The sequence below is a fragment of the Capricornis sumatraensis genome, chromosome 20, assembly GCF_032405125.1.
Source record: "Capricornis sumatraensis isolate serow.1 chromosome 20, serow.2, whole genome shotgun sequence".
Lineage (NCBI taxonomy): Eukaryota > Metazoa > Chordata > Mammalia > Artiodactyla > Bovidae > Capricornis > Capricornis sumatraensis.
In genome coordinates this window covers 70,201,437-70,216,623 of record NC_091088.1, presented here as the reverse complement: position 1 = coordinate 70,216,623, position 15,187 = coordinate 70,201,437, and the positions used below count along the sequence as shown (strand labels likewise).

The following is a 15,187-nucleotide window of genomic DNA, read 5'->3' as shown; positions in this document are numbered from 1 at the left end:
TGAAACAATAAATGGAAAATACAGTTAGAAAATTCTATTTAACATTTTAAAAATTTATTTCTTTTTTTTTTCTATTTTTTTATTTGTACTTTTTTTGGGCTATATTGTGCAGCATTTGGGATCTTAGTTCCCTGACTGAATTTAAGAAATGATTACATATCTTTTAAATATAAAGGGTTCCTTTCTTTGGGATGGAACCCATGCCCTCTAGTGGAAGCACAGAGTCTAAACCACTGGGCTGTCAGGAAAGCCAACACTTTTTTTCTTTTTGCTTTTAATTATTTTTATAAAGTATATTCTAAATGGAGAAATACTGTGGAAATGTACATATTCACATACATATTTATATGCATTACACTGGGGCTGTAGCCAAGGAAGCTTAATTTAGTGTGGAGCCCTTTTGAGGGTCGTTTTCTGGTGAAACCTAAGATGGCGGTGGTAGGTGGAGGACTGGCGGAAGCGTCTCAGGCAGAGGGAACACTCATAGGGCTTCTCTCCCGTATGGGTTCTCTCATGAGCCCGAAGGTTGGTTTTGTGGGTGAAGGCCATTTCACATGTGCTGCACACAAAGGGCTTCTCTCCCGTGTGAATCCTCTGATGCACATGGAGGTCGGATGCCTGGAAGAAGCCTTTGCCACACTCGGCACAGATACATGTTCTCTCATTGTTGTGTCTTTTCTGGTGAATCCGGAACCGGGAGGAATGCCTGAAGGTCTTGGGACATCTCTCACATCTGTATACTTCTGGGGCTCTATGGGGTCTTTCCTGGTGTTCCCCACGTGCAGAAGTCCCCTCAGAGCTCTGGCGGGTAGAAACAGACTCAGGAGTGACCTGGTCTGGTTCCACTTCCATGAGGACATCTTCAGAGCAGGGTCCTTTCAGGGATCTGTCCTGGGGCCTGGAGGGGCCTGGACCTGCTCCTCTTCTGGAGCTTCGTGGATTCTCCAGAGAAACACCTTCTTCTTCCAGCCTCAGATGGTTCTCTTCTTGGACAATGATTAGGGAAGGTATTTGATTGCTTGGACTAGTAATACTGTCCCTTTTGACAGAAATGTTGCCACCATTTTCTTTATCTTCATTTCCTGTAGGGGGCAAAAAAGTGACTCAGTGAAGTTATACCCAAGAAAGAGCCCACATGGGCCACCCCTCTGGGACCTGGGCTCTGCCCACTCACTTTGTCCTGTTTCCAGGGATGTATCTTGAGGAGTCCAGGAGGGTGTCCCCGCATTCTCTCTTGTTGGGGTTCCTGTTGATAACTGTTTTGTGAAGTGAATGATGACTTGTCTTAAGGGCATATTCTCACAAAAGAGGGCTTCCTGTCCCTGCATGTTCACATGGACCTGTGAATGAAGCCTGGTTACTGTCTGTAACAACTCTTCTTTCTCTACCCCCAAGCAACTCCAACTTCTTATTTCCAACACTCCCATGCCCCTCCCCCTGTGCTCAGAACCCCTACTTACTAAGCCGGGCATCTTCATGCCATCATCTGTCAGATCCTCCATGAGTTTCTCCAGGTTCCTGCCACTTGCATTCCATTTCTCCCGTAAAGTGGACCTGTCACTGCAGTTCCCATTGATTATGAATTGTTCCAGGACCAGACGAGAAATTATTTCATCCTTGCTGTGTTTTTCTGGCTGCAGCCATGAGTGAAATAAGTGATAGAGTCTTTGCAGTTCCTGTCTTGCACTTAAGTTATTGCTGTCTCGAAGTAAGTTGAGCTGAGTGCTGGGGAACTCAGGGATTCCCTCTTCCTCCTGGATGGCAGATCCTTGGGTGGGTGAATTTTCTGACCCAGGACCCCTCCTGGATGGTTCACCTTCAAAGGAGATTCTGAGGTCTGAAGCCATTCTTAACAAGACTTCTCAGAGAGCTGCAACTTGAGGGATTCAGTCTCCACTGATTTGTTTCTGAGGCAATCTTTCAACAACCAGTAGATGTTTAAGGACTGCAAACCTAGAGGCAGAAGAAATATGTAGTTAAATACAACACTGTCAAAAAAAAAAATACAACACTGTCATAGTTGAAAAGAAATAAAATCCAGGTTCAACTGAGTTCATGGACCAATTCTACTGGACATTTAGTGAATAAACGAATGGACAAAATGGCAACATTATTAGTAATCCCAGAAATTTAAAATAAAACAACAAGCTACAAAATCACTACCTCCCAGAAGCACTAGAAGAAAATAGTTAGCTGTGGCATGGATTGGAGGACCTGGAACTCTCAATCACTGCTGGTGAGAACTCGCATTGGAAATGCTTTGATTCAGTTCAGTTCAGTTCAGTCTCTCAGTCGTGTCCGACTCTTTGCGACCCCATGAATCGCAGCACACCAGGCCTCCTGTCCATCACCAACTCCCGGAGTTCACTCAGACTCACATACCTCGCGTCAGTGATGCCATCCAGCCATCTCATCCTCTGTCGTCCCCTTCTCCTCCTGCCCCCAATCCCTCCCAGCATCAGAGTCTTTTCCAATGAGTCAACTCCTCACATGAGGTGGCCAAAGTACTGGAGCTTCAGCTTTAGCATCATTCCCTCCAAAGAAATCCCAGGGCTGATCTCCTTCAGAATGGACTGGTTGGATCTCCTTGCAGTCCAAGGGACTCTCAAGAGTCTTCTCCAACACCACAGTTCAAAAGCATCAATTCTTCAGCGCTCAGCCTTCTTCACAGTCCAACTCTCACATCCATACATGACCACAGGAAAAACCGTAGCCTTGACTAGATGGACCTTAGTCGGCAAAGTAATGTCTCTGCTTTTGAATATGCTATCTAGGTTGGTCATAACTTTTCTTCCCAGGAGTAATCATCTTTTAATTTGATGGCTGCAGTCACCATCTGCAGTGATTTTGGAGCCCAAAAAAATAAAGTCTCACACTGTTTCCACTGTTTCCCCATCTATTTCCCATGAAGTGATGGGACCAGATGCCATGAGCTTCGTTTTCTGAATGTTGAGCTTTAAGCCAACTTTTTCACTTTCCTCAAGAGGCTTTTTAGCTCCTCTTCACTTTCTGCCATAAGGATGGTGTCATCTGCATATCTGTGGTTATTGATATTTCTCCCGGGAATCTTGATTCCAGCTTGTGCTGCTTCCAGTCCAGCATTTCTCATGATGTACTCTGCATAGAAGTGAAATAAGCAGGGTGACAATATACAGCCTTGACGTACTCCTTTTCCTATTTGGAACCAGTCTGTTGTTCCATGTCCAGTTCTAACTGTTGCTTCCTGACCTACATACAGATTTCTCAAGAGGCAGGTCAGGTGGTCTGGTATTCCCATCTCTCTCAGAATTTTCCACAGTTTATTGTAATCCACACAGTCAAAGGCTTTGGCATAGTCAATAAAGCAAAAATAGATGTTTTTCTGGAACTCTCTTGCTTTTTCCATGATCCAGCGGATGTTGGCAATTTGATCTCTGGTTCCTCTGCCTTTTCGAAAACCAGCTTGAACATCAGGAAGTTCATGGTTCATGTATTGCTGAAGCCTGGCTTGGAGAATTTTGAGCATTACTTTACTAGCGTGTGAGATGAGTGCAATTGTGCGGTAGTTTGAGCATTCTTTGACATTGCCTTTCTTTGGGATTGGAATGAAAACTGACTTTTTCCAGTCCTGTGGCCACTGCTGAGTTTTCCAAATTTGCTGGCATATTGAGTGCAGCACTTTCACAGCATCATCTTTCAGGATTTGAAATAGCTCCACTGGAATTCCATCACCTCCACTAGCTTTGTTTGTAGTGATGTTTTCTAAGGCCCACTTGACTTCACATTTTAAGATGTCTGGCTCTAGGTGAGTGATCACACCATTGTGATTATCTGTGTCATGAAGATCTTTTTTGTACAGTTCTTCTGTGTATTCTTGCCACCTGTTCTTAATATCTTCTGCTTCTGTTAGGTCGAGACCATTTCTGTCCTTTATTGAGCCCATCTTTGCATGAAATGTTCCCTTGGTATCTTTAATTTTCTTGAAGAGATCTCTAGTCCATGCTGTAAATAATCTAAGTGTCCAGCATTAAATAGGACAGATTACAGTTAATTGATGTTGAGGCATATTTGATAGGCTGCATTCAGGCACTAAACTATACATTTTGTTTCTTCTCATTCATGTTCGTTGAAAAGCATTTAAGTATTATCAATGTTATTTAGGATGTTGATTACATTTTTGGAAACACTGGTGGATCCTGGAATAGGTACTTATGGAGGACTCCATCCCAGTTTGCCTGGGACTAAAGAGAGAGTTCCTGGGATGCTGAACTGCCAGTTTTAGTGAGTGACAGTCTACCCCTTGATCTCGGAGGGAGTTATACAGGAATGTTTCTCTGTCAAAATCCACCAAGCCATATACTTTCACTTTTTCTTTTTTCTTTATGTGCGTTACAGTTCAATAAAAACAGTCAACCTAACTTAAAATAATAAGGGGGGGGGGTGGACTTCCCTGGTGGTACAGTGGATAAGAACCCCCTGTCAATGCAAGGGACACAGGTTCGATCCATGGTCCAGGAAGATTCTCCATGCCATGGAGCCATGAAGCCTGGGTACCATGACTCCTGAGCCTGTGTGTTGCAACTACTGAAGGCTGTGAGCTTAGAGCCTGTGTTCCGCAACAGAATAACCCACCACAATGAGAAGCCTGGGCACCGCAACTAGAGAAAGCCCACGCAGAGCAACAAAAACCCAGTGCAACCAAAAAATAAAAATAAATAAATAAATAGTTTTTAAAAAGATTTAAACAGTAAATGGGGGAACTTCCTTGGTAGTCCAGTGACTAAGGCTCAACACTCTCAATGCAGGGTGTCTGGGCTCCATCCCTGGGCAGGGAACAAGATCCTCCTGAATACCACAACTAAGACCCAGTGTAGCCAAAAAAGAAAGCAAAGCAATTATTTTAAAATAATAAAAGTGAAGTGAAGTCGCTCAGTCATGTCTGACTCTTTGCAACCCCATGGACTGTAGCCTCCCAGGCTCCTCTGTCCATGGGATTTTCCAGGCAAGAGTACTGGAGTGGATTGCCATTTCCTTCTCCAGGGGATCTTCCCAACCCAGGGCTCAAACCCAGGTCTCCCACATTGTAGGCAGATGCTTTACCATCTGAGCCACCAGGGAAGTCTTAAAATAATAAATGGAGTCTTAAATAATAATTGGAATTGACTGAACTGAATGAAGACAATGATCTAGTATCAATACAAAGATATTCCTTCAGTCATTATAAGAAAACAAACTATCACAAAAAAAGGACAATAATAAAAGGACAAAAAATAATAATAAAAAGGACAATAAAGTGAATGAAACAGGCAGGCTGGAATCCACACACATGATCTTCTGTTGCAAACTCCTACAGCAGACACAAGAGTCTGCAGACCCAGCCCGCTACACCCTGTATCAGCTTGAAGATACATTCCTTAGAAAAATTGCCCTTTACTTTCACCTCTGTCCCTCTTTTTCCATCAACAATTATCCTTCCTTATGAAAACCATGTGTCTTTGCTTCACTGATATTATCTGTCTCTAACGCCTGTCCTTTTCCACTGGAGTGTAGGATTCAGAGGTGAAGCTTGCATTGCTCAATACTGATTTGTAACTGTAAAGCATATGGTCTGGGCAACCATAGGCACAGGCTTCCCTGGTGGCTCAGAGGTAAAGAAACTGCCTGCCAAGCTGGAGGCTCAGATTTGATTCCAGGGTCAAGAAGGTCCTCTGGAGGAGGGCATGGCAACCCACTCCAGTATTCTTGCCTGGGAAATTCCATGGACAGAGGAGCCTGGCAAGCTCTAGTCCATGGGGTCGCAAAGAGTCAGACAGGACTGAGTGACTAAACAAGGACTATAGGCACACCCTGGGGATGTCAAACCAAAGGTTAAATCCTCTTACTATATTATTGTTCTGACCTTATTTTCTTTTATTTTTCTATACAATTCACATTTCAAAGATTATTCTTTTTTTTTTTTTTTTTGGCTCAGCCATGGGTCTTGGAATCGAACCAATGCCTTCAGCAGTAAAAGTGCAGAATCTTAACCACTGGACTACCAGGGAAGTCTCTGGATTTGAGGTGGTGTTGTTTTTTTTTTTAAGTAATTCATGCCACAAGATCAGAAATTGGGGGTGTTTGTTGGGATTGATAGGTAGGCTTCCAAATACCTAATTAGTTTCTGTTAACTGATTTCATGCTTTGTGTCAACCTCACCTGGTGATCTGATCAGAGTAACCACCCTGATCTCATCAGTGAATGAGGCAAAGATGATTCTAGGAAAAACCCTATAGGAGAACACTGAGCACATCCTTGCCCTCCCCCTAATCAGGGCTTCTGGTTCAGTGATAAAGGATCCGCCTGCCAGTGCAGGAGACAGAAGAGATTTGGGTTCTATCCTTGGGTTGGGAAGATCTCCTGGAGAAGAAAATGGTAACCCACTCCAATATTCTTGCTTGGAGAATTCCATGGACAGAGAAACCTGGTGAGACAGGCCACCAGGTCTCAAAAGAGTTGGACAGGACTCAGTGTGCCTAAACAACAACGATCCGCTTATCACACCTATTCAGTAAGCCTTTTAAAAATGCGAATCTGCTCAGGTCAGACTCCACTGCTCCACTTAAAATTCCCTCTGTGGCTCCCTCTTGCTCTCGGTGGAAAGTACCAAGGGCTTCCTGGTTCCGCCAGGCTCGCCTCCGCTTGCCCTCACCCCTCCCACCGCACCTTAGGTGTAGTGGCTGGTTATCTATGTCCACGTTCATGGGTTTCTCCCCCCCCCCCCCGCCCGGTGTAATACCCCTGGGACTCCGTATGAATTCTCTCTCTCTCTTTCTCTCTTTTTTTTTTTGCCATGTGGCATGTGGGATCTTAGTTCCCCAACCAGGGATCAAATCCACACTCCATGCATTGGAAGCTTCGAGTCTTTACCACTGGATGGCCAGAGAAGTCCCATGTGTTCTCTTTGTGGACTTCTCCAGGCATACATAGACCACATGGTCACATTTGCAGACATGCACTCAATTTCACACAAGCAAGGCTGCAGAGCAGCATTATGGCTAAGACTTGGAATTTGAAACTGTCTTATTTAGACAATTGTTGGAATATGAAACTGTCGTATTTTCATCGCAAGAAAAAGAAATGTAACGATGTATGTTGCTGGATGCTAACTAGACTAAGTGTGGTGATTATTTCCCAATGCATGCAAATATGTCATATGTAGTATGTCTGAGACTAATACAGTATATATGGCAATTATATCTCAAGAGAAAACAAAACACAACAACCCTTCCCCCACACCATATTACCAGAGTTTTTAGTCTGAAGCCTGGCATTTCCAAGCTGTGTGAGCCCATACATGATACCATCAGGCTTTCATCCTTGTCAGGGGGGCTCTGATCTCTAAGGACACCCAGCTCAGAATTGCCACAAGAGCCAAAATAATTACTACATAGGAAGCACATGGAGGAGTCCCTGGCACATGGCAAGCACAGAGTAAAAGTCTGCTAAGTAACTGACACACACCCTTTCACCTTCAGCCCCACCCTCACCCCAATTAGCCGTGAACCTCCACTTCCATCTGGACCTCGATGGGGCTTCCCTGGGGGTTCAGCAGTAGAGAATTTGCCTGCCAATACAAGAGACTTGGGTTTGATCTGAGTCACAAAGATCCCCTGGAGAAGGAAATGACAACCCACTCCAGTATTCTTACCTGGAGAATCCCATGGACAGAGGAAGCTGGCAGGCTACAGGCATGGGGTCGCAAAGAGTCGGACATGATTTAGTGACGGAAAAAAATTAAAAACCATGCCGGACCCAGATTTTCCTAGGAGAAGTTGGCCTCAGTCGGGCCAGATTTTGCACAGCCTGATCAGATGTTCCGACAGACTATCCCCCATGCCTGCGAGGCATCCATGTCTTTGTATCTAGGAATTTTCTCCCCAGAGCTATGCTTACAAACACAGGAGCGGGCGCGTGCACACACACACACGCGCACGAGATAGCAAAATTTCCTTTTGTTCAGGAAACTCACCTCCCCCAGAAGACTGAACTCCACGCTGGGTGAGCCTGAGCTGAAGGCCGAGGACTCTTCCCCGTGTGACTCCCCTTCTCAACTGAGTTCATCTGATGTGCCCTCCCAAGGCTCCTCCCTTTTATAGGATCAGGGGACAGTAATGTATTTAAAGGCCTGATTGGATAGTGTGCCTGTTGATGGGATCTTCATTGGAGGCTTCATTAGCGGCAGGCTCAGCTCTCCAGTACAGTATTACACACCAGCCCTTGGCCTGGGGCAATAGGCCACAGTCAACACATTTTTCTTTTCTTTTCTTTTCTTTTTTTTTAAATTTTTTAATTTTTTTTTAAATTTTAAAATCTTAAATTCTTACATGTGTTCCCAAACATGAACCCCCCTCCCCTCCCTCCCCATAACATCTCAGTGGGTCATCCCCATGCACCAACCCCAAGCATGCTGTATCCTGCGTCATCAACACATATTTCTGCAGTGAAATGCAACACTTGCGCTGAAGTGGGGATAGAAAGTATAATAATCTCAGGTGTGTTCCGGTCAAGTTCTGTCGTCATTATTGTTTAGTCTCCAAGTCGTGTCTGACTCTTTTGTGACCCCATGGACTGTACCCCGCCAGGCTCTTCTGCTTTGGGATTTCTTGGGCAAGAGTACTGGAGTGGGTTGCCATTTCCTTCTCCAGGGGATCTTCCCAACCCAGGAATCGAACCCTGGTCTCCTGCATTGGCACGTGGATTCTTTACCAGTGAGCCACCTGGGAAGTCCCACAGTTTTGTCACAAATGAGACTTACACAAACTTAACACTTTCCAATTTTCCAAGATTTGTGGATTCCAAGTGAAGCAGGGAATAAGGCTAATATTCCCTCCTTTTGGGAATTCCCTGGGGGTCCAGTATTTAGAACTTGGCACTTTCACTGGTGAGGGCCACGAGAACTAAGATACAGCAAGCCATGAGGCTGGGCCAAAACAAAAACGGAGACAAAGAAAAAGTCTCTCCTCCTGTGCTGGTGAGTCAGAGGGTGCCCCTAGGATCCCGAAGGAAGGGTTCCTAGTCCAACAAAAGAATCACAGGACTGGAAACAAAGATCATTTAGTGGGAAGGGAAAGAGCAGTGCTTATTTTAGGTAAAGAAAGTGCACGATGTTTGATGGACTTGTGGGGAGTGCGGAGGGGGAAGGGGTTTAAACAGGGACTGGAGCCTGGTCTGAAAATCTGGTGGGGGTGTGTTGTGTACTCACTGGGGGGAGGCTGGAGGAAGGGATTTCAGGAAAATCCAGCGCTTCTTTCTGACTAGTGGAGTGAGTGACCCCCTGGAAGATGAGAGGAGAATTGGGGAAGCAGACAGAGCGCTTTCTGAGAGAAGGGATTTTGGGAGTAGTCCTAATATTATCTGCTTTCAAGTTATATCCATAATCCGTTACTCTTCCAGCCCTCCCTCGGATTAATGAGGTCAACTCCTCAGTCTTTTTTTGTTGTCGGGGAAGGGTGGGGTGCTGTTACACAGCTTGTGGGATGTTAGTTCCCCAACCAGGGATTGAACCCAAGGTCATAGCAGGGAAAGCTGGAATCCTAACCTCTGGACCTCCAGGGAATCCCCCCCACGAGTCTTTCTATTCCCGAAGCAGTCATCAGAGGGACACTTAAAAAAAAAAACATTTTTTAAAAAATATTTATTTGTTTTTCCACACCACGTGACATGCAGGATCTTAGTTCCCCAACCAGGGATCAGTCCCAACCCCCTGCTCAGCATCTTACCCTCTGGACGGCCAGGGATTAAGTCGGGAACTGTTGTTATGTCTGGACATGTCCCTTGTCTGTGGAAGCTCCCAGCGGCTCAGACTGCCTCTAGTAAAGAGCTCCTCCACTTCCCTTAGCCTCGCAGTTTCATACAATTCCATAAAAATGATCAGCAATGTGAAATTAACACGAAAACAAAGCCATACAAAATGTAAGCTCGTTTATGTGATCAGATTCAATGGACCTAAAATACCTGTCAACTCACCCTTAGCATTTACATGCCGCTTCTGGGCTTGCCTCGCCCCAGGCAGGAGAGTGTGGAGATCCCACAGTGTAGAAATTGGCGTGCTGACCGTGGCCCAGAGGCCCTGCTGACCCAGCTCTGGGGTCCTAGGCATCTCATCTCCTCCTCTTGCCCCTTTGCTTCCTCTGAGCCACCCTCGTTGACACTGCTGTTCCCAGAACCCCGAGGCTTCACCCTCATTTTAGGCTTTTATTCCCCTTCCCTCTGTCTCTGGGGGAAGAACCCTGGAGTTCTCTTCAAATTCTCTCCAGGTCTTTTTTTCAAACATCTGCTTCTCAGTAAGAACTGACCTGGACCCGTTTTCTACAACGCAGCACCTCCCCCCTCGCTCCCCCGTCAGTCTCGATTTGCCCTCTCAGCTTTTTCTCCACAGCACTGACCTCCATCAAACACTATATTCTCCTTACTTGTCTTGTTTATTGCCTGTCGGTCCCCACTGATAGCAATTTTTTTTCTGTTTTGTTTGGCTCTGTTATCTCCAGTGATTTACACAGAGCTGCCATTTGGCAGGCCTCATTAATGATATGTCAGTTTGAAATGAATATTCCAGGTGTGAGAGAGTCTGGCCTGACCTACTGTGGCCGCTGCAGGTAAGGCAGAATCAGACTTATGGACTTGGTTTATGGAATGGGGACCTCAAGACAGTTCCAGGTGCGGAAGAGATGGTCATCTTGGGAGGGCTGCTGATCACACCCCAAAACTGCAGCGAGAAACACAGATGACAACAACTAGCAGAGTCCTGTGGGGAACCGACGTCACCTCAGACTTGTCTGGATGAGAGTCTTAAGCTGTGGGGAGGAGGAGTTAAAGCAGGGCAGTTTCTGGGGAACTTCCTGCTGGGCCAGTGGTTAAGAATCCACATGCCGGTGCAAGGGGCACGGGTTCCAGCCCTGATCAGGGAACTAACTTTCCACATGCCCTGGAGCAACTAAGTCCGCGGGCTGCAACCACTGAAGCCTGGGAGCTCAAGACCTACGGCGCCACGACTGAGACCTGATGCAGCCAAGTAATTCTAAAACATTTAAATAGAAAGAAAAGTGGCTTCATGCTCATTTCAGCAGTACATATAATGAAACTGCAGCAGAGTTTTATGCTGCAGACATAAAGACATGAAGACATATGACAGAGATCAGCGTGGCCCCTACGCAAGGATAACATGCAAATCTGGGAAGCGTTCCATATGCTGTGCCCTTCCCCACTGTCCTGAAACCCTTTGCTAATTCACACACACACACACACACACACACACACACACACACACACACACACGCGGTTTCAGTTACATGGCGTTGGGATACTCAATGACTTCCTGTATAGACTTTGAGGAGAGGTCAGGCTGATGAATTGTCCTGGCTTGTCAGGCCAGGCCCTCTCATCCCACAGACTTTGGGGATGACAGTTCAGAAGGCGGCTCTACTCTGGCCAAATTAAGGTTAAAACAGATGAATCTGGTGGCCTATTGTGGTGAAAGCTGGACTCCCTTCCATGCCCTGCCTAGTCATTTCACATACGTGTGTCCTCCAAGGCTTCTGGCCTGAACTTGGTCTTTCCTCCACACACACACACACACACACACACACACACACACACACACACACAAACACAGAGCAACTCATACATCCAGTGGGAAATAACTAGACATGGAAGAAGAATGCAAGGCTCACAAGAGTCACAGTAAGTAACATATGCTATATGGAATGAAGAACTGGAAGAAAAGTACAAAGAAATGAAATTAAGAGGAAAAAGTAACCCAGGAGGTGAGGAGAGGAAAAGCCACAGGACCAAGAATATATGCTTTTTAAAAATAGGAAAAATGTTGGTTATAGACAGCACTGATAAAGGACTGAATGGAATACTAAGGAGGATGCGTGTCTGTGTGTGTCCTGTCGCTCAGTCATGTATGGCCCCGTGGACTGCAGCCCGCCAGGCTCCTCTGTCCATGAGATTTCCCAGGCAAGAATACTGGAGTGGTTGCCATTTCGTCCTCCAGGGGACCTTCCCTAAACTAGGGGTCAAACCCACATCTCCTGTGTCTCCTACATTGGCTGGTGGATTCTCAACTGCTGCACCGCCTGGGAAGCCCACCTGGGACGGGGATATTTAAAGAATGAACCAGTGAGTCCGATGATCAGAAGATGAAGATGACATCTACAAGGCCAAGGGTAGGAGACTGAAATAGAAAGCATAAAAGAACAAAGTTTGTGATCCACCTGGGGGGAGGGATTTTCTCTGCTTTATGCCTCCAAAACAGTGGCTAACACCTATTCCTATGAACTAGTCGTGGTGCTGAGCCCCCCCTCGAAGCCCTCCAGAGTGCTGCAGCTACTGAAGCCTGCTCACCTTAGAGCCTGGCTCCACGGGAGACACCACTGCAGTAAGCTCACACGCTGCGACTGGAGTGGCCCCGCTCTCCACTGGAGAAAGGCCGTGCGCAGCAAGAGACACAGCACGGGCGAAAATAGACATGTAAATAAATACTAGCTGTGGGATACGTAAAGAAAATGGAAGCAGACGCACCCAGATCTGGATCCCTCCCCAAGAGAGAGGAAAATACGTGATGATCAGGCAGGAGACGTGGGGCTGTGTGGGTGAGGGCGGGGTCCGGCAGTCTAAGTCAGGTGTGGGCATGATGCGAGAGAGTCAGGGGACAAGATAGACGCACAGATGACCCGGCTGGGGGCAGCATGAGGATGTTATGTGAGGGCGTGTGTACAGAGGCTGGTAGGAGTGGGAAAGAGGCCAGAAAGCAAGAAAGCAAGAGTCCTGGGAAGTCTCTGGAGGTCCGGTGGTTGGGACTCTGAGCTCTCACTGCTGAGGGAATGGGTCCAATTCCTGGTCAGGGAACTAAAATCTCTCTCTCTTTCACACACACACACACACACACACACACACACACACACACTAAAATCTCTCTCTCTCTTTCACACACACACACACACGCACACACACACACAAGGCAAGACTCCTCATCAGCAAATGGTGCAGCTCATTGAACTTGAGGGTGCGGCAGTGTTTCTTGTGTCTCCCAATGTGTGAATGCTCAGTTGTGTCTGGCTCTTTGCAACACCATGGACTGCAGCCTGCCAGGCTCCTCTGTCCTTGGGATTTCCTAGGTTGCCATTTCCTCCTCCAAGGAATCTTTCTGACTTAGGGATTGAACCCGTGTCTCCTGCATTGGCAGGCGGATTCTTTACCATTGTGCCACCTGCGGAGCCTTCTTCCATCTCCCAGTGGCCCTTAGTCTGGAGCCATTTAGTCTAGCTCAGAGATTGTTACCAACTCAGCTTGTTGGATTTCCCTAATCAATAGAAATCAATAAAAGGCCAGATGAGAAATTCAGGCAAGGCTTTATTGGAACTCGAGCCGCAGAACAACAGAGCAAGTGCAAAGAGCAGATGTCGTTGCTGGCTTCTGGAGGAGGGGCGAGCAGGTCCCTTAAATGCAGTGAGGGCAGGGGCAGATCAGAGGGTCTGCCTGCCCCTCTGTGGAGGTTCTGTGTGCAGAGATCATGTGTAGTACTTTTTGTAATTTCACTTTGGCTCCCGGCAGACGGGCACCTCAAAGGTGGCAGCTGGCTTTGGGCCTTTTCGTATTTTATTGTTTATAATTTGCCCCAACTGCCCATGCATGGAGTTATTTTTAGTCCCTTAAAGCTTCTTTGTATCTGCCATTCAAGGAGACGTTTGTCCAGGTGCAAGCACCGCAGCAAAGGGTCTCAGGTCCTACATCCCCAGCCTGTCTCCAGGCGAGGAGCAAATCTTCAATTATATCACCTGGGGTGGCCCCTCAGAACTGGGCAGCTGAGGGCCAGATCCCAGGCCTTCATTTTCCTGTTGGATGTGAACACCCAATCTCAGCAGGCTTCTAGTCTACGGCGGTTGTGGATACACATGACGCACACATCCTTACCTACTAAAACGCTTTCAAACTGATGTTTCCCCCGCCTTGTGTCAGTGGTCATTTCTTCATATTGATGGGGAGTATTCCACTGATAAATATAACACTTTCTTAACCGTCCATCTGTAGATGGATATTTCTTTTTGCTACCTAGTTGTAGGCTTTGAAGAATGAAGTTCCTGGAAATGTGAGAATTGCTGTTTAGTTACTAACTTTATGTCTGCCCCTTTTGGGACCCTGTGGACTGTAGCCTGCCAGGCTCCTCTGTCCATAGGATTCTCCAGGCAGACGGATTCTTTATCACTGAGCCACTAGGGAAGCTCAAATGTGCGAATACATACAAGTATTTCTGTGGACACAGGGCTTCCATTTCTCTTGTAATTATAGTGAGGAAAAGTGGATGACTAACTTTATCAACTGCCAGTGTTTCCAAGCTTTTACTGCTTTGCATTCCTACCAGCAGTGTATGAGGGTTCTGTTTTTCTCTGTATCTTCAACACCTGGATACTGTCAGTCTTTTAATGCTACCCATGAAAATGAGTGTGCAGAAGGGCCTCGCTGTGGTTTTCACTCGTATTTCCTTAAACAATAATACTGACACTATTTTCATGTGCTTATTTACAATTCATATAGAACCCACATGCAAAACAGGAGACACAGATTTGATCCCTGGGTCGGGAAGATCCTCTGGAAAAGGAAATAGCAACCCACTTCAGTATTTTTGCCTGGGAAATCCCATGGACAGAGGAGCCTGGCAGGCTACATTTATGGGGTTGCCAAAGAGTCGGACCTGACCAAGTGACTAAACACATATAACAGTAAAGTATTGACCTGCAAAGACTGAATGGCCTGTCCATGTGAGTTACAGGAGGTACAGGGGCCTCAATGGACGGGACCAATGTATTGTAACCCACCGTAAGATGCCATCCCTCCCAGGATCCCTAACATCTATGGTGGTGTCTCGGATGTAAACAAAATCGGTTACTTCTCTTTATGCTAATGAACCTCATTTTTATATAAAAGTCATTTTTGTTATGTCTTCCACATGACTTCTGGTCTTTTCTCATGTAATTGATCATATTGTGTGACTTTTGTCTAATTCCTTTTGCTATTTTGTGCTTAAAGTTATTTGGAAAAGATCATGTAAACACTTATGAGGATAACTCTAACACAAATATTTTGCTTCCCAGCTGTATAAGTGTGAAATAAATTAATTACTGTTGTGAATCCTTTCAGTGACATTTGGCTCACTTATAGTAGCATCTGT

General features: G+C 46.0%; 1 protein-coding gene across 1 annotated transcript in view; it reads right to left on the bottom strand.

The window, feature by feature from the left end:
• LOC138095989 (zinc finger protein 418-like) overlaps window positions 1–15,187 on the bottom strand; it is a 46,525-nt gene that overhangs the window by 20,317 nt on the left and 11,021 nt on the right. The window contains 1 exon segment of the mRNA XM_068992003.1: window positions 480–648. Coding sequence (XP_068848104.1) covers window positions 480–648 — 169 coding nt within the window.